Source organism: Amblyraja radiata, chromosome 12 (assembly GCF_010909765.2).
Source record: "Amblyraja radiata isolate CabotCenter1 chromosome 12, sAmbRad1.1.pri, whole genome shotgun sequence".
NCBI lineage: Eukaryota > Metazoa > Chordata > Chondrichthyes > Rajiformes > Rajidae > Amblyraja > Amblyraja radiata.
Genome location: NC_045967.1, coordinates 50709219 through 50735632, shown reverse-complemented (window position 1 = coordinate 50735632; position 26414 = coordinate 50709219). Strand labels below are relative to the sequence as shown.

At 42.9% G+C, this 26414-nt stretch overlaps 1 protein-coding gene across 4 annotated transcripts in view; it reads left to right on the top strand.

The window, feature by feature from the left end:
• Window positions 1–26414, top strand: part of gria3 (glutamate ionotropic receptor AMPA type subunit 3) — a 310941-nt gene that overhangs the window by 200989 nt on the left and 83538 nt on the right. For all 4 annotated transcript variants that reach the window (XM_033030754.1, XM_033030753.1, XM_033030751.1 and 1 more), the window contains exons 9-11: window positions 7627–7734; window positions 14251–14457; window positions 20978–21348. In XM_033030754.1, coding sequence (XP_032886645.1) covers window positions 7627–7734; window positions 14251–14457; window positions 20978–21348 — 686 coding nt within the window. The remainder of the gene's footprint in view (window positions 1–7626; window positions 7735–14250; window positions 14458–20977; window positions 21349–26414) is intronic.

Sequence of the window (26414 nt, the reverse complement as noted above, 5' to 3'; positions counted from 1 at the left end):
AATGCAGCCATTTACAGTGTTAGAGATCTAAGAGTGTGGAGCAATTGTAATATTTGACATATTTGTAATATTGTGGCTGGCACGCAAATAGTCGCCTGGGTTGGGGGCCATCTTGGCTTACCTAGGTGGCACGTTTTGAGTAGCTGACGAAGTCTCGGTTATTTGGCAGAGACTCATATCCCCAGCAACGATTCAGTGGGGAAACAGTTCAATAAATAGGTGTTGCTAAATCCTTGATCTCACAGGGTAGAAAGATATCTGTATATTTACATGGCAAATGGGTCTGGATGCTTTGCCCAAATATATTAAAAATCCTCTCTTGACATTTAGATATATTGATATGGATCTATGAGAATAGCAATTTTCTCAATAAAAAATGCATTACTGCAGATGTGCTTTAAACTTTGTAATTGAATGAATAAATCAGATCCTGATTCAAAATGAGAAGGGTAGGCATATAATGATAGAGAACAGTACAGCACAGAAACAAGCCGTTCAGGCCACAATGCCTGTGCCGAACATATCTCCAAGTTAACTTTGCACGTGAACCATATCTATCCATTTTGCGGCCCTTCGATGCCACTATTATATGTGTCCCCACCGGCACGTTCCAGGCACTCACCACACACTCTGTAAAAAACCTCGCCCCACACATCTGTGCCTCACACTGTGGTGACACTGCGGCACAGCGCTAGAGTTGCTGCCTCACAGCGCCAGAGACCCGGGTTCGATCCTGACTACGTGTGCTGTCCGTACGGAGTTTGCACGTTCTCCCCGTGACCTGCGTGGGTTTTCCCCGGGAGCGCAGTTTCCTCCCTCATCCCAAAGACGTACAGGTTTATTGGCTTCGGTAAAGATTGTAAATTGACCCTAGTGTGTGTGTGGGATAGTGTTAGCGTGCAGGGATCGCTGGTCAGCGTGAACTCGGTAGACTGAAGGTGCATGTTTCCGTGCTGTATCTCTAAACTAGACTGAACTAAACATCTCCTTAGTCTCTTTCATGTTAAAGATGTGCCCTCTAGTCTTTGACATCAGCACCCTGGGACAAAGATTCTGGCTGTCTACCATGTCTATGTGGCGAATATTTGCATACCTTGAGTACGCAATCAAAAAACTGCACTGTGACCTGCCTGTCACAGGCTGCAATAACACATTCATTCTATGCCTCATGCAATTTAATATACTGCTATCAGCATAGGAAATCAAGTGTTTTAAGATAAAAACTGGATGGTTTAGATTATCTCATGTGCTGAGATCGGTGAGACAATATTGCCAGTTCTCTCAACCTTACCAATGTTATTCTTTGATAAGTGCGTGTGTGCGGATCTGATTAGTTTGAAGAAGCTAAATCCCATGCCATTTCACCTCATATAGCCCGAGGAATACTTTAACCTAATTCACTTGATCACTCAAAAAGGGAAACTGATTAAATCAGACGAGCCACCGGATTTTCGTGGAGGCCCCAACCTTAATTTCCACTGTCCTCATGTGGAACTGACAGCTGAAATACTGCCAGATTTGGTTCTTTTCGACGCTGCTTTAGGTTTGCATCAGGCTTTCAGTTTTTTTCAGACGATCATTAGAGAACTGCACAATAACAGCTGCAGGCGTGGTGGTGCATGACAGAACCTCCACTGCACAAAACTGCAGACACAAGGAACTGCAAGTGCTGGTTTGTGGAAAAACTACAAGTATGAATTAGATTATGGCAAGGACAGGAATGAGGCTGTGAGCCAAGGTGCAGCTGAGGCAGAGTGGAGACGGATGATTTTGCAGGGATAGTGTTTTGTATGTGGGCAGCACGGTGGCACTGGTAGAATTGCTGCCTAATGCCCCTGTCCCACTTAGGAAACCTGAACGGAAACCTCTGGAGACTTTGTGCCCCACCCAAGGTTTCCCATGCAGTTCCCTGAGGTTCCCGGAGGTTTTTGTCCGTCTCCCTACCTGCTTCCACTACCTGCAACCTCCGGCAACCACCTGCAACCTCCGGGAACCGCACGGAAACCTTGGGTGGGGTGCAAAGTCTCCAGAGGTTTCCGTTCAGGTTTCCTAAGTGGGACAGGGGCAATGCCTACAGCGTCAGAGACCCCGCTTCCATCCCAACCACGGGTGCTTGTCTGTACGCAGTTTGTACGTTCCCCCTGTGACCCGCTTGGGTTTTCTCCGAGGTCTTCGGTCTCTTTGCACGCTCCAAAGACGTGCAGGTTTGTAGGTTAATTGGCTTGGTATAAATGTAAATTGTCCCTAGTGTGTGTTAATGTGCGGGGATCGCTGGTCGGTGCGGACTGCCTGGGCCGTAGGGCTTGTTTGTGCGCTGTGTCTATAAGTAAACTGTCTCTAAAGTAAACTATTGCCCGGAACAATGACAACAATCGAGTAAGTAATTTGACATTAATTTACTAACTGACTATGAACATGGTACATCAGCCTAACTTACATAAAATGGCTGCAGCTTAACAAACCGTGTCCCGACTGAGTCCCGCGCGGATCCCGCGTCAGCGTCCTCCGATCGGACCGTGTTCCCAATCTACCGCACACGTACGTACCCGTGATGTCCTTGGCTGGTAGGGATGCTGGCATCATGCGTGTAACATGCAGGCACTGTTGCGTGTAAGATGCCGGTGCTCATACGTGTAAGATGCCGTCACGCATGCATTTAAGATGCGGGCATTCATAGAAACATAGAAACATAGAAAATAAGTGCAGGAGTAGGCCATTCAGCCCTTAGGCCCTAAGAGCTAAATCTAACTCTCCCTTGAAAACATCCAGTGAATTACATAGAAACATAGAACATAGAAACATAGAAACATAGAATTGGCCTCCACTGCCTTCTGTGGCAGTGAATTCCACAGATTCACAACTCTCAACAAAAAAAATGTTCTAATCTCAGTCCTAAATGGCCTACCCCTTATTCTTCAACTGTGACCCCCTGGTTCTGGACTCCCCCGACATCGGGAACATTTCTCCTGCATCTAGACTGTCCAATCCTTTAATAATTTATATGTTTCTATAAGATACCCTCTCATCCTTCTCAGCTTCGGCCCACCGAGTCCGCGATGACCAGCGATCTCTGCACACTTACGCTATCTTACACACTGTAGGGACAATTAACATACAAACTTGTACATCTTTGGGGTGTGATTCGTATTCCTCCATTCCCTGCATATCTATATGCTTATTTAAAAGCCTCCTGACTGCCACTAACATATATACTTCCACCATCACCCTTTGCATCACGTTCCAGGCCCCCACCACCCTCTGCCTAAAAAAATAAACTCTCAAATATAACCTTTAAACATTGCCCCTCTCACCTTAAAGCTATGCCCTCTAGTCACTGACATTTCCACCCTGGGGAATAAGGTACTGACTATATACCCTATCTATGCCTTTCATCATTTTATATAATTCAATCAGGCCTCCCCTCAACCTCCAACGCTCTAGAGATAATGCTTCAAGTTTGTTTGATCGCTCGTTATAACTAGGACCCTCTAATCCAGGCGGCATTCTGGTAAATCTCTTTTATATCTTCTCCAAAGCCTCCACATCCTTCCTGTAATGGGGTGACTAGAACTACACACAATGCTCCAAATGCAGCCTAACAAGACCCGATGAAACCACAGAAGTAATTGATGTCGTATTTGCAAGAGGATGTGAATCCCCTAGTAGCAGGCGTGAAAACAATGAGCTGAATGGCCTTCTGGCATGTCTGTATAACAAGAAGTACATTAAAAGATGAATGATTAACCAGAGGTACCACTAAAATCTGGGTCCGAAGTTGACTATGGCAAGGATAAAGTTGTGAGCTAAGGTTCAGCTGAGGTAGCATTTAGATGTATGATTTTGCAGAGATTGAAGGATATATGTAGGAAGACACACAATGCTGGAGTAACTCAGCAGGACAGGCAGCATCTCTGGAGAGAAGGAATGGGTGACGTTTCAGGTCGAGACGTTTTGGGTCTGAAATCTCGACTAGAAACGTCACCTATTCCTTTTCTCCAGAGGTGCTGCCTGACCCACTGAGTTACTCCAGCTTTTTGCGTCTCTCAATGTTCATACCATTGGGTTGGTAAGCTACCTGTTCATTTTTTCTATATCTCTCTATATCTCTGTCTAACATAGAAAATAGGCGCAGGAGGAGCCATTCGGCCCTTCGAGCCAGCACCGTCACTCATTGTGATCATGGCTGATCATCCGAAATCAAAAACCCGTGCCTGCCTTCTCCCCATATCCCTTGATTCCACTGGCCCCTAGAGCTCTATCTAACTCTCTCCTAAATCCATCTAGTGATTTGACCTCCACTGCCCTCTATGGCAGGGAATTCCACAAATTCACAAATCTCTGGGTGAAAACGTTTTTTCTCACCTCAGTCTTAAATGGCCTCCCCTTTATTCTAAGACTGTGGCCCCTGGTTCTGGACTCGTGCAACATTGGGAACATTTTTCCTGCATCTAGCTTGTCCAGTCCTTTTATAATTTTATATGTTTCTATAAAATAATCCCTCATCCTTCTAAACTCCAGTGAATACAAGCCTATATCTCTCTATCGCTCATTTCCTTTTCCCCTGACTCTCAACCCAAAACGTCACCCATTCCTTCTCTCCGGAGACACTGCCTCTACCCGCTGAATTACTCCAGCTTTTTGTGTTTATGGACGGATATGTGGTTGGAATCTCAATTCAGGACCAAATAAGGAGCACAGTAGCAGTCTGATTATCCTGCATCGGTGACAAGGGAATGGAATTAATACAACAGAATTTTTCAAATATACAACAGCCACAATATAGCACATTCATCACTGCAGTCTTGGAATAAACTTCAACACAAATTACACCTGTATTTGGAAAACTGCTCTCCCTAACACAGTCTTTTACAGTCATCAATATATGCATTGGGGCTTCAAGTTTGCATTAAATCTGAAATAAAGTACATTCTTACCACCAAATGCCATCACAATTCCTTGGTGTGCAGGAGACTGAGGGGTGATATTGTAAAGGTGTATAAAACCATGAGAGGGATAGAGAGTGTGAATGCACAGAGTCTCTAGCCCAGACTAGTGCAATCAAGAGCCTGAGGACATAGGTTTAAAGTGAGTGGGGAAAGAATCAATAGGAACCCGAGGGGCATCTTTTCGTGGTATATGGAACGAGCTGCCAGAGAAGGTCAGTGAGGCAGGTACGATAGCAACATTTAAACGACATTTGGACAGGTAGATAGGTAGGAAAGATTTAGAGGGATATGGGACAAACATGGGCAGGTAGGACTAGTGTAGAAGGCGTATCTTGGTCAGCATAAGCAAGTTGGGCCGAAGGGCCTGATACCATTCAAGAAGGGCATTAATAAATTCTGAAGAAGGGTCCTGACCAGAAACGTCACCCATCCCTTGTCTGCAGAGATGCTGCCTGATCCGTTGAGTTACTCCAGCACTTTGTGTCTATCACCAGTAGATTTTTAGTTAAACATGGCTTCAAAGGTTTCAAGCAATGTTGGGTAATAGAGTTGAGGTACATGATCAAATTACACCGAAGGAATACATTGACCACTTTATTTTGGTTCATATTATCTCCCACGCTGATGTATCTACCTAGGTTGTGGATTCCAAGCTTTGGAGTGGAACTTGAAGTTTATTAGCATGAACCCAGACTTAAGGCAAGATTTCGAACAAAGAAATAACACATTTGGGTGAAATTGCGATGTGAAATGGAGCTGAGAAGTATCACTGTAGACTTTAGACTTTGGAATTTAGAGATACAGTGCGGAAACAGGCCCTTTGTCACATCGAGTCCATGCCAACCAGCAATCACCCTTTCAAGAGAGAGCTAGATAGAGCTCTTAAAAATAGCGGAGTCAGGGGATATGGGGAGAAGGCAGGAACGGGGTACTAATTGGGGATGATCAGCCATGATCACATTGAATGGCGGTGCTGGCTCGAAGGGCCAAATGGCCTACTCCAGCACCTATTGTCTATTGTCACCCCATACACTAACACTATCCTACACACTAGGGACAATTTGTATTTGCATTAGTATTTGTACTAGCATTAGTATTGTCCTTGAGTCATCTAGCATGGTAACAGGCCCTTCAGCCCAACATGCCAGAGCCGACCAAGATACGTCATCTACATTAGTCCCAACTGCCCATGTTGATTAGTACGGGTGTCAGACGTTATGGGGAGAAGGCAGGAGAATAGGGAAGGAAGGAGAGATTGATCAGCCATGATTGAAAGGCGGAGTTGACCTGATGGGCCGAATTGCGTAATTCTACTCCTATTACTTATGACGTTATGACCTAATTTACAATTTTACCAAAGCCAATTAACCTACAAACCTGCAGGTCTTTCGGGTGTGGGAAGAAACCGAAGCACCCGGAGAAAACCAACGCGGTCACAGGGAGAACGTACAGACTCCGTACAGATAGCACCCGTAGTCAGGATCGAACCCGGGTCCCTGGATGGATGAGGCGCCACTGACCTGCCCCAACCTGATAAACTATCAGTTACAAACTAAGACCCTAGAAACATCTCAAATGGTTGCAGGGAATGAGCAGAGTTGACTAATTTAAACTTGCAGTTCCCTCTCTAACTGCGGGCACATATGGCAATGCCACTGTCGGCAAATGATTTAAAATTTAATGAGGAGGTTGATAGAAATCTCGTCACCTTGGTTTTCGCAACCCTTAGTGTGAAATTGTCCAGATTAGTACAAATAATTAACTAATTGGATAGGACAAGTTTGGAGGGATGTGGACTAGGTGCAGGCAGGTGGGACTCATGTAGCTGGGACATGTTGGCTGGTGTGAGCAAGTTGGCTGGTGTTTCCACACTGTATCACGCTACGACTCTATGAATGCCAAATGTAAATTATGATCAGTATTAGTAGAGTTTCTGTCATCTTTTCTGTTGAAAGCCACTCACCAAAACTGCCCACTCACTTAATCTAATTATATCAGTGATAGGTTTTCACAAATTATGCATATTTACAATTTAGTTTCTGTGGCAAAAACACTATTGTAAAACTATAGGAAAACCTTAGATAGACACAAAAAGCTGGAGTAACTCAGCGGGTCAGGCAGCATCTCTAGAGAGAAGGAATGGGTGATGTTTTGGATCGAGACCCTTCTTCAAACCTTCACAACCCTTTAAATATAAATATGGAAGACCCTTAAATATAATTATTTCTGAGAAATGAATAAGTGTACGGTACTGCGAGAAGTTGTAGAGAATTGTGGACGCAGCCCAGACTGTCATCCAAACCAAACTTTCATTCATTTGTTCTATCTCTTGCTATTTCACTATCTATACCTCTAGTCTCCCTCTCCCTCGACTCTCAGTCTGAAGAAGGGTCTCGACCCAAAACGTCACCTATTCCTTTTCTCCAGAGATGTTGCCTGACCCGCTGAGTTACTATAGCCTTTTGTGTCCATCTTCCCTTCCATTGACTCCATCTACACTTCAAGCTGCCTAGGCAAGGCCAACAGCGTAATCGAGGATGAGTGTCACCCCGGTCACTCCCTCTTCTCCCCTCTCCCATCAGACAAAAGGTACAGAAGTGTGAATACACACACACACACCTCCAGATTCAGGGACACTATAAAGTTGAAATAACAAGCATCGAATCTCTTCTGCTTTTAGATCGGGCACTGGAATGAATATGAAAGACTCGTGACTATTGCCGAAATACAGCAGGTCAATGAATCGACTTCTGCTGAAAACAGAACCATAGTGGTCACCACAATCATGGTGAGTACCACCCTTGTTCAATACTTTACTAACTTTAAAAAAATAAAAATAAAATTCGTGCATTTCGTTTATGTTCCGCACTCTAATTTTTGCCAACAAATTATTTTGCAGAGAGCTACACAGTAATGGAATGTCACTGACTGACTGTGAGAAGATATTAGTGCAGACTTAAATATAAGATTTAAGCTGATTCCCAAATACAGTAATATATTACTGGTGGCGACTCGCTTCTGTTCTCTAAGCAGTACATCTCAGTAATTTATTACCTCCGCCCCAAAAGGGGACAGAGGTACTACATGTCTACCTGTCTACCTGTCTGTCTGTCTGCCTACCTGCCTGCCTGCTTGGCTACCTATCTATATGCTTGTCTGTCTGCTTGTGAACAACAACTACAGAAATCCATTGTGGATTTCAGAGGAACTGGAAATGTAGGTTCATGGGAACTATGCTACAAACAAGTACGGTTCAACGCAAGGTCCAATAATTAATCAATTATCGCATGGTGACCTGTTTTCAATTTGATGTGGTGACTCGCCATTACGTGTAAGAAAGTAAATATGATGATTTTCACGCTAGTAAAAAAAAAACTGCTGGAAGGAAGGACTCAGTGGGTCAAGCGGCATCTGTGGATGTCAACAAAGACATGGTTGGCGTTTCAGTTCACGACCTTGCATCAGGACTTGACCCGATATGTCTGCCATTCCTTTGCCTCCAGAGATGCTGCTTGATGCTGTTGAGTTCTTCCAGCACGTTTGCTCCAAATTCCAGCATCTGTAGTCTCTTGTATTTCCTTAATGATCTTCAAGCTTATGATTTATCTGCTGCCAGCTTTCAATCAGGAGAGTTACAGTATGTTGCATGGACAGGTCCCTAAAGCAAACAAATTCAATGGCTTTTAGGGTTGGCCATCTAAGCTACAAGTCAGTGTTGATCTCACCATTGTTACTGACTTGTATTCTCACAATACCCCCTTAAACGCATGTACAGGTAACTTTGTTAGTTATTAAGTGTGACTAATATATAAGATGGTTTCAGCATAGAACTATAAACTCAATTATTGGCCTGATCTGCTATTCCTTTATAACAATGGCCATCTTGATCTGCTATTCCTTTATAACAATGGCCATCTTGATCTGCACCTTGATACTTTAGGATGAGAATGCTTATGGGCAACAATACTATTCACAGTCCAGTGAATATTTCTTAAAATCAAAGATGGATATATCCAATGATATTAGCAAGGCTTAGTTGTTTGGAACTTCTTTATGTGAATGTCACCAAAAATGCAGAGAGTTTCGGGTCAGGAGTAGAGGTTGCAATGAAAACAGGGAGAAGAAACTTCATATGTTGTTATGTTTTGCAATAGTATTTCCAGATTATATTTATATTAAATGTTAAAGCATTTTGATTTTAATATAACTGTATTACGTTATAATAGCAATTTATTTTTCTTACTTTTGCAAATATTATTCCAATGTTCAAGATCTTATCTGTACTTTTCTCACTAAAATGGGTGATGTTAAAAGTGTTAAAAATGTAACATGGAGTCTGTAACAGGGGGAGCTCATTTTATAAGTTCCACTTATTGCCATCGTTTTTTATTGTCTTCTATTGTCACTTTTTTTCAAGAAGCAAAAGATCCCAAATATTGTTCAATAAATGTCCATTCATTTTGTATGTGATATTGTCACTTTTTTCCCCGCAAACATTTTCTACACATGCTCACTTGCTCGATCGTTCTCTAGCGATGGATTTACATCATTGGACAAACGTTGCCAAAGTTCCCAGTCAATGTTGCGTCAGTCACTGCATGGACGGATTGCCTGTTTTTCACACTGTTGTAGAATACAGTGCTTCAATATAACTTTTTTTTCTTAAACTGAGGAAACCCAACTTCATGAATCAGAACTATCTCCATTTCATTTTTGTAACTTTTATGATGGCAAACTGTAGGGTCCTAAGTGATAGGAGTAGAATTAGGCCATTCGGCCCATTAAGTATATGCCATTCACTCATGGCTGATCTATCTTTCCCTTCTAACCCCATTCTCCTGATTTCTCCCCATAACACCTGACATCCGTACTAATCAAGAATCTATCTATCCCTGCCTTAAATATATCCACTGACTTGGCCTCCACAGCCTTCTGTGGCAAAGAATTCCACAGATTCACCACCCTCTGACTAAAGGTGTCCTTGAGACTCTTGAAAGGCGCCCATAAATAAAATTTATTATTATTATTAAAGAGATGTTCTCCTCATCTCCTTCCTAAATGAACGTCCTTTAATTCTGAGTTATTGACCTCTAGTCCAAGACTCTCCCACTAGTGGAAACCTCCTCTCCACATCCACTCTATCCAAGCCTTTCACTATTCTGCATGTTTCCAGGAGGTCCCCCCTTCATTCTTCTAAACTCCAGCGAGCACAGGCCCAGCGCCGACAAACGCTCATCATAGGTTAATCCACTCATTCCTGGGATCACTTGTAAACCTCCTCTGGACCCTCTCCAGAGCCAGCACATCCTTCCTCAGTCAGGTAGAAGCGGAGTATCAGCAATTTATTTCTAAGATAGACACAAAAAGCTGGAGCAACTCAGCGGGACAGACAAGTCTGAAGAAGGGCCTGGACCCGAAACGTCGCCTGTTCCTTCCTTCTCTCCAGAGATGCTGCCTGCCCTGCTGAGTTGCTCCAGCTTTCTTGCGTCTATCTTCGGTTTAAACCAGCATCTACAGTTCCTTCCTACGCCTATCAATTTATTGCCATCGAGAATCTATCCCAGCCGTGTTGGGATAAAGAGCTGGAGATACTGATGGCAGCAAGTGAAGTGAAACCAGGGACAAGTGTTAGACTCAGTACTGGCCATTACTTAGGCCGAATCAACACAGACAAAGGTAACTTGTCAAACCGTGCCCTTCCCAGGGCTGTCACCTGCCGAGGGCATTCATCAGGAGAACGGTCTTTGTTTCTCTCCGTTATAATCAGTCATGAACTGCGTCAGGGCTGTACGCCGCTGCTAATCTGTGCTGTGAAGAGACAGGATTGGATCGCGCCTGGTGAAAAATTCAGTGATGTTACGCCTGAAAAGGTGGTGTCAGGTTCAGTTGAATGCACTGTATAACATTCCCAAGTCCATTACAAAGGAGTTTCGAAAGCAAACCGGTTAATAGCACTGTTTGAGTAGCATTAATACACTTGTTGCTAACATTGCAAACTATCATTCCAAAACTTGAAGATGGACACAAAATGCTGGTGACCCTCGGACTATCATTCATCGGACTTTACTGGGCTTTACCTTGCACTAAACGTTATTCCCGTACCATGTATCTACTCGCTGTTAATGGCTCGATTGTAAGCATATATTGTCCATTCGTTGATCAGTTAGCACGCAACAAACAAAAAGCTTTTCACTGTACCTCGGTACATGTGACAATAAACTAAGCTAAACTGAACTAACTCAGCGGGTCAGGCAGCATCTCTTGAGAACAGGAAAATACCATTCTTGTCTAGGTCTTGTGTCTAAGTCTAGTGTCTAGATCTAGTGTCCAGGTGTCTAGACCTATTCCTTCTCTCCAGAGATGCTGCTTGGCCCGCTGAGTTACTCCTGCATTTTGTGTCTATCTTCGGTGTAAAGCAGCATCTGCAGTTCCTTCCTACACATTCAAAACCCTGAACGGACCATCTCCGTGACAACAGAATGTCTCATCTGGGAAGTTCGAAGGTTGACCGAAATGCAATGGCACTTCTGAGCCAAATTGCTTTCCTTAGGATGAAAGGAGCAGCTTTAAGTTGCATCCTGAACTTAATTCCCAGCTACCGAAATTGGCTGGAAAATGTACAACTAAACTGTTCCAGGTTCCATTCCTTACATGTGCTGAAAAAGGGGGATATTTACTACAATAATGGAGTATTCAGAGAGTCGTATAGCATGGAACCAGGCCCTTCAGCCCACTGAATCCATGCTGACCATTGAACAGTCATTTGCACCAATTCCATTTTATTCACACCCACATTCCCATCCACGCCTCTCAGATTCTACCGTGGACCTGCACGCTCAGGGCAAGTTACAGCGGTATATTAACCTGCCAACCTTCATGCCTTTGGGATGTGGGAGGAAGCTGGAGCATCTGGATGAAAACCGATGCGACCACAGAAAGAATTCGCAAGCTGCTCACAGGCAGCAGCAGAGGTCAGGATCGAGGCCGGGTCACTGGACCTGTGAGGTAGCAGCTCTGCTATCTGCACCATTGTGCCGCCTAAGGTTAATCAAGGTTAATTCTGATTGAAGAGAGGACGATTAATCAGGATTTCCGTGTCTAAGTTCTGATCATGTGATTATGTGTCCACATTGAGAGTGAGGGCAGGTGCGGCCTCAACATTAAAGGCTTTCTGTCGAATGTTCCTGGCACTTACATTGAAACATATGTCTTAATAATAGCCAGTTGGGTTCAGCCTTGAACTATTTGAAATGGAGGACGTGTGAGGCCATAAAACTGGACACAGGCATGAATCGCGAATCCTCGCAAGGGAAGAGAAGAACCAACGTTTGCAGCAACATTGAGAACCTCTCGGTAACACGAATAAAAAAAAGTAAACTTCTGAGTGGATGGGCACTCAGGACAATTCAGGAGTTGCGTGGGCGAGGCTTAGAGGGGTGGCTGCTTGGTGGAAGACCCTGTGACATCTTAACTTAATTACATTTGTGCAAACTACCTTCTCTGCAAGTGCTCCAGAACTATTGTTAGAAACTGGGGATAAGAGTAGGAGGTTTCAACGTTCGTCTAAGCGTTTGGGCAAGGATGGAGATGAGATGCAATATGTGGCCAGTAGAGAAGGATAAGGGTGGGTCTCCATAGTGGTCCCAAAGGGAGTAGGTGGAAGGTCTGGAGAATAAATATTTATGTTTTGTGTGCCTCACTGGAAGTTTTCGCATATTTTAGGAACGCTATCTTGGCCTCTTCCATTCAAACTCCTATCTCCTGGCAATTTTAGTAGCATAGAGATATACAGTGTAGAGTCATACATCATGGTAACAGGCCCATCGACCCAACTTGCCCACACGGACCAACATGTCCCCATCTACACTAGTCCCACCTGCCCGCGTTTGGCCCTTATCCCTCTAAACCTGTCCTATCCATGTACTCAATTTTTCTTAAACATTGTGCTAGTACCTGCCTCAAGTTTCCTTGTTCCATACACCCATAACCCTTTGTGTAAAAAAAATTCGTATTAAATCATCCTCCCTTCCCCTCCCCTCCCCTCACTTTAAACCTATGTCCTCTGGTTCTCGATTCCCCTACTCATGGCAACAGACTTGGCGTACTTACTCAATTTATTCCTCTCGAGATTTTGTACACTTCTATAAGATCAAGATACAGCTCTTTAGCCCACGGAGTCCGTGTCAACCACTCACTAATTTCTGCTGGATAGCTTGATGCCCAAGGATGCCTCCCACTAGTTCTAGTTTAAACACTTTTTAAACACTTAAACACCTTTCCCATTTGGGTTGGATATGCTCCAACTTATCTGAAGTAGTACTATAACCTTGAGGTAATTGGCGTGACACCTCTCACCCCATCCCCTCATCAGTATGAAGAAAGGTCTCAACCTAAAACATTACTGATTATTTTTCTCCAGAGATGCTGCCTGAACCACCGAGTTACTGCAGCTTTTTGTATCTATCTCCAGCATCTGCAGTTCCTTCCTTCTACGCCCCTTATTAAGCATCGGACCCAAGTTCAAGTTCAAGTTCAAGTGAGTTTATTGTCATGTGTCCCTGATAGGACAATGAAATTCTTGCTTTGCTTCAGCACACAGAACATAGTAGGCATTGACTACAAAACAGATCAGTGTGTCCATATACCATAATATAAATATATACACACATGAACCCAGGTGAATTAAATCAGATTTCCATCCCCTGTTCCCATCCACATTTTGATTTCCAAAAAAAATCCTGTAAATTGCCACAGCTTCCATGAACGGAGTGGTGTGTTTAAAAAAAAAAATATGAATAAACTTATAAAAAGTTTACTTTTCTGGTTTGAAATTGGTACCGGTGATATTTGCGTTCGGCCAATGGTCGAAATGTTTGTTTTTCAGTTTTGACAACTATAGTGGTCAACGGTGATAGATCTTTCTCTAATGATGTAGAATTTAGGGCCAGATCAAGTGCTGCTTCAGGAGGCTGTAGATATTAAGTGGGTTGGGTCAAATCAGGTGTGTTATCTGTAGGAAAAAACATCTATGCTCCTTTTTAAGTTCCACGATTTCATATCTATAATGCGTTGTGCCAATTACACTGAAGTTAACATGTCTATAATACTTACTTATTACCACTCATCATCTTACTGCCTCTTCACAAAAATACACACTGTATGGGTTACAGTGATTGTAGTAAGTGCAGATATATATATATTAAAAAGTGCATATATGTGGATGATATTGTTGAAAAGTTAGTGGACGAACCTTGATCCACTCTCAGTTTAGATGATTCACTTATGCATGTTTTTGTTGTTGCAGGAATCACCGTATGTAATGCTGAAGAAAAATCATGAACAGTTTGGTGCAAATGATAGATATGAAGGCTATTGTGTGGATTTAGCTTTTGAAATAGCCAAGCATGTTGGCATTAAATATAAACTCTCTGTTGTCCCTGATGGTAAATACGGAGCTAGAGACCCTGAAACTAAAATCTGGAATGGAATGGTGGGGGAGCTGGTGTATGGGGTAAGTATCAGTTTAAGGAAGTTTAGAGACATTTTTTGTATGCAATGCAGGCCGAACGTCGGACATGGATTATTCAAAGTTCTACTTTAACACACAGAGCATAATCATAGAATCAGAGAAAGGCATAGGCGTGGAAACAGGCCCTAACATGCCAATGCCAGCCAACAAGCCCCATCTACACTAGTCCCACCTGCCTGCTTTTCCCCCATATCCCGCTAAACCTGTCCTATCCATGTACCCGTCCACATGTTTCTTAAACCGTGCGATAGTATCTGTCTCAACTACCACCTCGGGCAGTTTGTTCCATACACACACCACCCCTTTGTTTAAAAATGCTACCCCTCTGGTTCCCATTAAATCTTTCCCCCCTCACCTTAAAGTTATGGCCTACCATGGCTATTCTTGGGGGGCAATGCTAGAACAAAGAATAAAGATGACTTCACAATCCAAGGCAAAATTGAATAGTTTTACCATCAGCAAGTAAATGGTCCTCAGAAAATCAGTCCAAGTGCACAATGAATTAGTGCCTGTTAATTATACTATGCATCTGTTTCATTGACTCTTTGGCGAAAGACTATTCTCTAGGCAGAAGTGTTTATTTCATGTTACTTGGGTTGTTAATTAATGAACTGAAAGTATCGTTTACTAGATAATTAAATTGATCAGGGACTGCTCATTGATCCAGTTCATGGAAACCCATCTCCTTGTAAAGTTTCAGTCTCAATGCACTTCATTGGTATAGAACTGCTGTTGTACAGAGATTTGACATGCATTCTTTTAAAGTAGTTCTCTTCAGATAGATATATTAGTCGGTGGTGGCCACGTGCATGGTTCAATCCAACCTTGCTCTAAGAAGCTTGCAGTTCTAGTTATTTTGCTTACCTTTGGATGATGAAGAACAGCCTTGTAAAGAACAGTCCTGTGAATTCTCCCCACAATTGCAACTGTACTAATTGCGCTGCACTCAAACAGAACCCTCGGGGAGGAAATTTGTCAGTTGGAACATTCTAGGTGGCTGGACCAGGTCGACTGTTCAATTCAGTGTACTTGAAAGAAAACAGAGAGAGAGAGAGAGTAAGTGAGACTGAGAGTGAGAGTGAGAGTGAGGGAGAGGGAGCGATAGATAGAGAGAGAGATAGAGAGAGAGAGAGAGAGAGAGAGAGAGGGAGAAACAGAGAGAGAGAGACAGAGACAGAGAGACATACTTGTATTTATACTTATGCATTTTAAATATGTGTCATGTTTTATACTTTGGCAATATAACAATGTATTTTTTATCATGCCAATACAGTTTTTAAATTGAAATTGAATTGAAAATTGAGAGAGAGACAGAGATAGACAGAGATAGAGACAGAGATAGAGAGTGGGAGAGAGAGAGAGAGAGGGAGAGAAAAGGTGACTTTCATCTATATGTGGTGTAACATGGTCGATCTCTCCAGATTATTTTCCAGTTTCTCATCAAAATCTGCGCGCCTCTCTTGCATAAAATGTGGCGTATATATGATCAATCGATTAACGTTTACATTCCCAGTGGAACCAAGTCCAACATGAGAAACCATCAAGTGATCATATATTCTTCCGAATGAAAATAAGTTTTGGAAATTTGGAACAACTAATTCAATGTGGACATCAGGTGCCTGAATTAGCATCCAAGGTTCAAATCAGTACAGTGTCTGAAAATTGTGCTTACACCAGCAGCCCATGTATTCCACAAGCACAGAGAATTAGACAACTTGGTCAATGATGGAGTTGAAAAGTTCCAATGGTCAGCGTCTGAAAAACTGTTTTGATACGAAAGATCAAACCCAGAATAAGACTAGCCTCATTGAAGATATCAATTGTGGTCTTTCTAACACAAGTCATCCTCACGCTGACTTCTGAAGACAAGGTAGAGGGCAGTCTCTAAGATATGTCACCATTAATGGCCCTTCCATTTGCGAAGAACTGCACAGCTTTCACTTCTGATGTGTGGGAAGGAACTGCAGCTGCTGGTTTAAACCAAAGTTAGGCACAAAATGTTGGAGTAACTCAGTGGGACTGGCAGCATCTCTGGAGAGAAGGAATGGGTGACGTTTCGGGTCGAGACCCTTCTTCAGACTGATCTACCTTCGATTTTTCCAGCATCTGCAGTTCTTTCTTAAATACAAAAAGCTGGAGTAACTCAATGCGACAGGCAGCATCTCTGGAGAGAAGGAATGTGTGACGTTTCGGGTCGAGATGCTTCTGCAGATTGCCTGCACCAGTTCTGATGTATCTGCATCTGCCTCTGCTATATCTGCCACTTTCAACAAAGGGGAACTCTTTCTGTCAATTTGGCCAAAGCAAGGAGACAACGGTGTGAGCAGTGTTTTTGTTGGATGGCCAGCTATCTGAATATGCAAGGCCTCAATACGCATGTAACCAGAGAGATTAGGCATCTGGCATCTGGCCTCCCCTCGCTCGGTCGAGCCTGAGTGCTAGGGCACTGCGGTTCAAATCTAGTACAGCACCCTCTCAGCCTGCTGAAGCAGAAACTGCTACCATCTGAACAGATCAGATGCCTGCTGCTCCACAGCCATGGCAGAGCGTTGAACACTATCATTGTTCAGTGCACCTTGCATCAATGTTTCCATGGGGAAAGAGAAGCTTAATAGAGTGCAAGCAGAGGAGGTGGAAGAGAAGAAAGAAATAGAAGTGAGCAACGCTGACCTGCTATCAGAAAGCCAATCAACGCTGGCAAGCCTTCCAGTCAAAGTCGATGTGCCATCTTCTTCATGTATTGGCTCCAGCATGCCATATTCTGCTCAATGAAGATGGCTTCCGCAACCATCTTGGTGCCCACTCTTATTTTCTATTCATCTGCAATGTATGTTCAGACACGTCACCACTACTGCCATTTAATGGACTTGATTAACATATTTCTGAGTGGAGTGACTGGACTACTCTGATGAATCATTACCCTGAAAAGTAGTGGCTTTAATGTTCCTTCTCTGGCTTCCCATTAGCCTCTTGAGACTAGCTGGGGATATGGGTCACTATTAAGCATGGTCAGCAATCAGGAGGGCTGAGGGGGCCAAGTGAGTGGATATTTTTAAGGCAGAGATAGACAAATTCTTGATTGGAACGGGTGTCAAGGGTTATGGGGAGAAGGCAGGAAAATGGGATTAGGAGGCAGAGATTAACCATGATTGAATGGTGGAGTGGACTGGATGGGCCAAATGGCCTAATTCTATTCCTATAACTTGTGAAGACACATTCAGGCCAATTGTCCAGCTTTGCTCTGCTGGACTGAGGGACTCCTGTGAACTGGAACCAAAAGACTTATAGCCCTGTCCCATTGTATGAGTTCATTCAAGAGTTCTCCCGAGTTTGCCCTTTCGAACTCAGAGATTTACGATAATGGCCGCTCGTAGGTACTCGGGGCTATCGTGGACATTTTTCAACATATTGAAAAATCTTCACAAGTCTTCCTGAGCTTACCGCGTTTCCCGAGTACATGCCGTTAGCGTTACGAGCCGCTAAGAGACGTCCCCGAGCTCCGACGTGCCCGCTACGTGCATTCTATGTGCTTACCACGAGTTTGATTTTTTTTTTAAACTCGGGAGAGCGCTTGAACGAACTCGTACAGTGGGACAGGGCTTTAACTCGTTGCCGTGGCAGCAACTAAGATCATTTACCAAGTTTGGAACTTCCTTCAAACCTTTGCACAGATGGGTTTAGAGATGCTTGACTCAAGTTGTCAGCCTTCAAGGCAGTCGAATCTTGGCATCCTTACCCACATCAGAGAATTTCTGGGGCAGCACAGTGGCGCAGCGGGTAGGGTCGCTGCCTTATAGCGCCAGAGAGCTGGGTTTGATCCTGACTATGGGTGCTGTCTGTACGGAGTTTGCACGTTCTCGCCCTAACCTGCGTGGGTTTTCCCCGGGTGCTCCAGTTTCCTCCCACACTCCAAAGACGTAGAGGGTAATTGGCTTTGGTAAAGTTTGTAAATTGGGCCTAGTTTGTAGGATAGTGCTAGTGTTCGGGGATCGCTAATCGGTGCGGACTCGGTGGGCCGAAGGGCTTGTTTCCGTGCTGTATCTCTAAACTAAACTGAACTAGATTTCCTCCATGTCACATCCACAATCTATAAACGCAGTGACAACCATAACAAAATAGTGCCTTGTGTCTGCATGAAACAGGAGTGAAGTGCATGACCTGCCCTGGGGCAATGAACTGAAAATATAGATACAATGTTTGCTCTATATTTGTGCCATGGCCTCAAATAAATAAAAGCAACACGTCGCAGGTAGCAGTACAGAATCCCAACGCACTTGGAGAGACAAACTAATCACTGCTAGCAAGCTGAAATAAAAGCGGAAAAGGCAGGAAATAATCCCCAGATCTGGCAGCACCTGTAGCAAAGGAAACACACCCAATGAAAGACATTGAGTTGAAATATTAATTCGACTTCTCTCTCCACAGATGCTACCTGGTCTGCTGACTATTCATATTTCTGTTCTTAATTTCAATGTAGTTTACCGACTGGGGCTTAGGGAAATATTGCCCGTTGAAATCCCCATTGAGAGGGATGGTAAACACAGAATAGGGTAGACACCGCAGGGTAGTCGAACCAAGAGAAATCTCCCCAGGAATCACGGGAACTTACATGAAACAAATAATTACTAAGTTGAGGTACAGAGTATCTGAGCAGAACTCAAGCCATCTTATGCCAAGCTTGAGTGGCTCCAAAATTTGATTTAAAACATTAATTGTCATAATCAAGGCTTCTGAGGCTATGGATTTGGTACGGTAGCACTGTGGCGTAGTGGTAGGGTTGTTGCCTTACAGCACCAGACCAGGTAGATCAGTTTGTAGCCAGTCCTGCATAAAGGTAGATGACGATGTGCACTTTAGGAAACCTGAACGGAAACCTCCGGAGACTTTGCGCCCCACCCAAGGTTTCCGTGCGGTTCCCGGTGGTTTTTGTCAGTCTTCCTACCTGCTTCCACTACCTGCAACGTCCGGCAACCACCTGCAACCTCCGGGAACCGCACAGAAACCTTGGGTGGGGCGCAAAGTCTCCAGAGGTTTCCGTTCAGGTTTCCTAAGTGGGACAGGGGCATTACATCTGCTTTGACAAAGGTTGTACGCATCACTCGTCATGGTTCAGTCCCCAGGATGAACCTGTTTCCTTATCACCAAAGTATTCCACTGTCTCTGAAAAGATTCTTAAGCCTTATCTTAACCCTGCATCCCTATTATCAATATCCCGGACTAGCAGTGAAATATTTTGTGGACTATTTGCACCAGTGGCTATGTATTCTGCATCAAAGGGCTCAGTGGCAGACTTTCCAGAGGCATTCCACCATCTGCAAGTCACAGGTCTAATGGATGTCGACACCTGCCTGCATGCTTGAAGCTCCAAGCAGCCTAATCAAGGACCAGTCTCACCCCGGTCACTCCCTCTTCTCCACTCTCCCATCAGGCAAGAGGTACAGAAGTGTAAAAATGCACGCCTCCATGTTCAGGCACAGTTTCTTTCCAGCTGTTATCAAGCAACTGAACCATTCTATCACCAACTAGAGTGTCAATACTGAGCTGCTACCTAACTCGTTGAAGACCCTCAGTCTATCTTTATTCGGACTTTACTGGACTTTATCTTGCACTAAACGTTATTCCATTCATCATGTATCTGTACACTGTGGACGGCTCGATTGTAATCATGTGAAGTCTTTCCGCTAACTGGCTAGCACGCAACAAAGGCTTTTCACTGTACCTCGGTACACGTGACAATAAACTAAACATCAGCATCAATGTAGAAGAAAGAGACCCACCCACTCCCCTGAGCATACCCGACGTCCATCATGGGTCCAGCCCACACACTCTACGAGATGCATTGGGTCAACTTGCCAGGGTCTCTTCAATAGAAATATGCCAAGCACTCTCTGTTCAATCATCATCGCTGGGTCTGAACCCAATTCAAGTTCAAGTTCGTTCAAATTCAAAGTGGATTGTAACGCTGCATGGTAAATTCCCATCCAGAAAGATTAACTTCACCACCCACAAGAACAAGAGTTGTTCAAGACGGCAGCTTACCGCTACATTCTTAAAGATGATTATGCGCAATAAACGCAGCCCTTGCCACCTGAAGGAATAAGAGTTCGACCAGTAACTAATCCACTCAGCAAGAGAAAGCTCACAAACAAAACTCAATGCTGACCACTGCATTCTTGCTTTTTCTTAAACAATTGGGGTGTTTTTTTCCTTAAAATAATTATGATGCTTCTCAATTTCTAAAGTTAAGTTTGTATAAAAGAAAGACATTAGTAGAGCAAGTCATAATTTTCAGTTTAGTATAAATCTGGGCATGTGTTGGTGTTCAAACTGTTGCCATGTATAATTAATGGATTGGATTGGAGAACTTCCAGTTCCATAATCAATAGCATTAATAAGTACAAACTGCAATAGTAATGTTATCGTTTTCTTCTATAAAGTTATTGCAATGTTTTTTTTTGTAAATGATTGTTTTGATACTAATTAGCATTCTCCCCATTTCCAGAGAGCTGACATTGCTGTAGCACCACTCACTATAACTTTGGTTCGAGAAGAAAGCATTGACTTTTCCAAACCGTTCATGAGTCTCGGTATTTCAATAATGATAAAGAAGCCCCAAAAGTCCAAACCGGGAGTGTTCTCTTTTCTGGACCCTTTGGCTTATGAGATTTGGATGTGCATAGTCTTCGCCTACATTGGAGTCAGCGTAGTCCTTTTTTTGGTCAGCCGGTTCAGTCCTTATGAATGGCACATGGAAGAAAATGAAGAAGGACGCGATCCCCAAAACACTGAGCCACCTAATGAGTTTGGGATATTTAATAGTCTCTGGTTCTCTCTGGGTGCCTTTATGCAGCAAGGATGCGATATTTCACCAAGGTTTGTCATTATCACATTACCTTTGTGCATTTTATGGTCAAAAACTGATGCCATGGTGCATATACGTTACGTTCATTCCACCTTTATTTATTTTTTTAATTTCACTCCCCCGACAAATTTTTCTTTCAATATTATTATCCATACCAGCGCGGTAAGATCCACCAGCCATCCAATCATCATTCAGTCTGCCACCCCGCTCAAAATGCCCAGTGGCTTATTCTCAATGTCATTCGCGCAGCTATCTGAATAACTTATATACACCATGCTGAGACCGTAAAATGCATAAGGTCTATCTATCTCCAGCACCCTTGGAGGGCTACCGTGTTTTTGCTGCATATCGCATTTTACGGTCAAATGTCCGGTGTATATAACAGAATCATGCTACATTTTGTAAGCGCCTCCATTTTAAATGGAAAAATTCGAAAATCAAATGCAGCAGCCCCTTTAAGGAGCACCTCCAAGCCGGTCTTGGCTATTTTTCTTTGAGTTTGCATTAATGAAACCATTCTCTCCAGCTTACTTTAATTTTTTCATTCTGTTTCCCATTGTTTTCATACCATTTACAGGTTGCAGTATCTCACGTTGTAGACCTTCATGGGTGGAAGGAAGGCTTAAAAAAAAAAACTGTTCTCTGTAAATTTTAATTGTAATATCAGGTTCTTGGATTCAGTGATTTCTCTTTGAGATTTTAGAATTCCTTTTTAACTTTACCTACCGGTAAATGATTTAATTCACTCACTTATTGGAAATTTAAGTAGCATTCTCATCGAACAATATATGGCCAGATGAATATCATTGAGGAATATCGTACGGGTGTCAGGGGTTATGGGGAGAAGGCAGGAGAATGGGGTTAGGAGGGAGAGATAGATCACGCACGATTGAATGGCGGAGTAGACTTGATGGGCCGAATGGCCTAATTCTGCTCCGGTCACTTATGATCTTATGAAATTTGTAATTGACATGAATAAATCAGTTAAACTAATCAAAGTAATATAGATACCACTGAGCAGAAGCATGCCGAAAGGAACAAAAAGATAGTTTTAGTTTTGTTCTTGAGTTATGTAAACATTTGTTTGTCTACTATTTGGAATGTAAGCTGGAGGAACTGTGAACATGGGGGGGGGGGGGGGGGGGGGGGGGGGGGGGGGGGAGGCTGGAAGAGAGATGGGGAAGGACAAAGCCTGGCAAGTATTAGGCCAACACTGGTGAGGGGGGTTATTTGAAAGGCAGGAGATTGGGCAAAGGCCAGGGATGAAAAGATGGAAAGTGTGAGGCAAAAGACTTGAAGTGCTGCGAATTGTGAAGCTGGAGGAAGGAATGTAGGGGGGAGGGGGAGGGGAGAAATAGGTTCCTCTTCTCCATTTTGTTGCTATGAAAATGCCTTTTAAATTTCCGAATTCAGTCAACCAAAGTTCTGCACCAGAAATGGATCCATGTGGGCCTACAAACGGGATAATGCAATTTAATTACACTCATCTCTGATTTTTCTCTGTTAGGATTTATCTTCCTTCTCTGGTCTTAATGTAAATGCATAAGTTTTACATATTACTAACACAAAATCGCCAGCCCTCCCAACAACTTAACCTGACAATGGAATGATATCACTTGATCCACAAAGTGCAATTGATGCCCCGACTTCGTGACAGTCCAATTGCAACTCAAAATTCCCAAAGAGATGTCTCATTTGGCCATGCTAGTTCCAAAGAGGTTAAGCTGTTACTAGGTGTGATATCCTGGGATGGAGCTCTGGGGTTTTGAGAATTGTTTTAATTTCATGATACAGCTGATATCCCAAACCATTATAAGTGCCGCTGATACCTTTCGAGCTCATTCGATTGAGTCGGTCAGCTGTGAACATTTCTACTGTAAAGAGACACATTTTTGGCTTCTGAGTGCTAAAATACTTAATTGAAAAACACTCAGATCCAATCCAAAAAAAAAAAAAAAAATCCGACATATATTATTTTTATTGAACGAGCCTTGTCAAACAATCTTTGTTGTAACTGAACAAATTGGCTTTGAAGACTCCAGACTAATGTGTTTGGGACTTGTCAAAGGAAAAGTGCAGCATATTTTTTCCCCCACTGTGAGTATTGTCATTTTCTTTCAATTAAGTAAAATAGATAAGGATGTAACAGTTCAGATACTGATTTTGAATTCAAATCTTCACGAGAAGCAATTTTAGAATCTCTTGTGTTGCGTTACAATGGGAAGTTCCCAACAAGTCCAGTGTATATCTCCTATTAAGCCTTTCTCATTCATTTATTCCATTTACCTTTTTCAAATGTAATCCTATTTACACGATTTTAAATCTTTACTTTTGTTACTTTGAAGCTAATTTGTTCAATGGATTACTCAGAAATATGGCAATTATATTCCGATTGCTTTACAGAAAAAGATTTATGCAAGGGTTTAGTTTCAATATATTGCAGTATTTTAAGAGATTGCTATAATTTAAATAATTTATTTTGTATAGCTTACATTCTTACTTTGAAGATATTTAACACTGTTATTCATTTAAGTTCAATTCGAATATTGGCATATGTCAGATTATCTCATATTATTCTCTAATTCAAAGTTTCTATCATTTATGGGAAATCATTTTATTACTGTGCCTATATTTTCACTAGATGCTGGTGTAATCTTCATTATATTGCCAATTTAATTCGCCAATTACTACTTCAATAGTATTTTGATAAGCCAAGTATACAATCAGCTTTGCCATTGATGTAATTTCATGCACAATATGATATCCCCCTGATAAGAGCTTGTGATGAGATGTTGAACAATGAGGGTGAGATGGGTTTTTGTGGGGGAAAATCTCAATTAATTCAATTCATGCCCGTTACTCTCACCAAAGCAGAAATTTGTTTGATCAGGACTTATTTTAGGAGTGTTTTCAATGAATGACTGCTGCACATAACGGCAACGAACACAGACTTGTTTAACACCAATAGCAATAAAAAGGTGTTGGAAGGAACTGCAGATGCTGGTTTGAAACGAAGATAGACACAAAATGCTGGAGTACCTCAGCGAGACAGGCACTATCTCTGGAGAGAATTAATGAGTGGCATTTCGGGTCGAGACCCTTCTTCAGACTGAGTCTTGAGAAGGATCCCGACCCTAAAATTCACCCACTCCTTCTCTCCAGAGATGTTGCCTATCCCGCTGAGTTCCTCCAGTATTTTGTGTCTATCTTCAGCAATATCAAGGTGTACTAATTACGTATGAGAGGAATAGATTGGGTAAAGTGTACAAAATCATCAGAGGAATAGATCAGCTAAACGCACTGAGTCTTTTGCCCCGAGTAGGTGAATCGAGAGCCAGAGGACATGGGTTTAATTTGAGGGGGTGAATGATTTAATGGGTACCTAAGGATTAACTTTTTAACACAAGGGGTGGTGGGTGTATGGAACAAGCTGCCGGAGGAGGTAGTTGAAGTAGGTACTATCACAAGGGTCAGAGGGTGGTGAATCTGTAGAATTCATTGCCACAGACGGCTGTGGAGGCCAAGTCAATGGATATTTTTTAAAGACAGACATTAATAGATTCTTGATTAGTACGCGTGTCATGTGGTAATGAGGAGAAGACAGGAAAATGTGCATGAGAGGGAAAGATAGATTAGCCATGATTGAATGGCGGAGTAAACTTGATGAGCCGATTGGCTTAAATTCTTGTCCTAGAACTTGTGAACTTAAGAAACAGTGAGACAGCTACACGGATGTGGTAGGTTTGGAGGGATATGGGCCAAAAGCAAGCAGGTGGGACTAGTGTAGATGGGGCATGTTGGTCGGCATGGGCAAGTTTGGCCAAAGGGCCAGTTTCAATGCTGTGAGACTCTACGATTCTATGACAGCAGAACAGCAGCAAGCTCGAAGCAACAGCTGTGGAAGATGTAACAAGATAATTAAAAATACATTTACTCTCATGAACCGATGAGAGCCACATTAATATCCATCATGCCAGGAACCAGAGTTCAATGAAAGATTTTGTTTTAATGCCATAGTGTTCGTATTAATATAATGCCATCATATTATATTTAATGCCATTATATTTGTAAGTATGAACATTACAATCGGCTTTGCTGCTTTAGGTGCAGTGATAATCGGTAAGAACAGGGGTTCCAGACCTTTTTCATCCCGTTTACCCCTGGCAACTTTAATAGCACATCACAATGTTATTTCACTTATTTATGAACAACTAATGATGAACAGATACCAGAACCAAACACAGTCAGTCAATGAGAAAAAATATGTTCAATTCCAGAATCAACAAATTTACCCCCTGGGTAGGCGAAATGTACCCCCGGGGCTAAATTTACCCCAGATTGGGAACCCTTGGGTAAGAATATCATAGGAGGCCTTGAAATTGCAATGCATATAAAAAATCATGTTCAACCAGCAAAGGAGGCCTGCGTAGGAAGGAACTGCAGATGCTGCTTTACACCAAAGATAGACACAAAATACTGGAGTAACTCAGCGGAACAGACAGCATTTCTGGATAGAAGGAATGGGTGACATTTCGGATCAAGACCCTTCATCAGACTGAGGCCTGTAACAGGCCTGGGTGGCATCCCCAATTAGTACCCAGTTCCTGCCTTCTCCCCATATACCCTGACTCCGCTATTTTTAGAGCCCTATCTAGCTCTCTCTTGAAAGCATCCAGAGAACCTGCCTCCACCGCCCTCTGAGGCAGAGAATTCCACAGACTCACCGCTCTCTGTGAGAAAAAGTGTTTCCTCGTCTCCGTTCTAAATGGCTTGCTCCTTATTCTTAAACTGTGGGCCCTGGTTCTAGACTCCCGCAACATCGGGAACATGTTTCCTGCCTCTAGTGTGTCCAAGCCCTTAACAATCTTATATGTTTCAATGAGAATTCCCTTATATGTTTCAATGAGAACACCAGAGTATACAAGCCCAGCCGCTCCATTCTCTCAGCATATGACAGTCCCGCCATCCCGGGAATTAACCTTGTAAACCTACGCTGCACTCCCTCAATAGCAAGAATGTCCTTCCTCAAATTAGAGGACCAAAACTGCACACAATACTCCAGGTATGGTCTCACTAG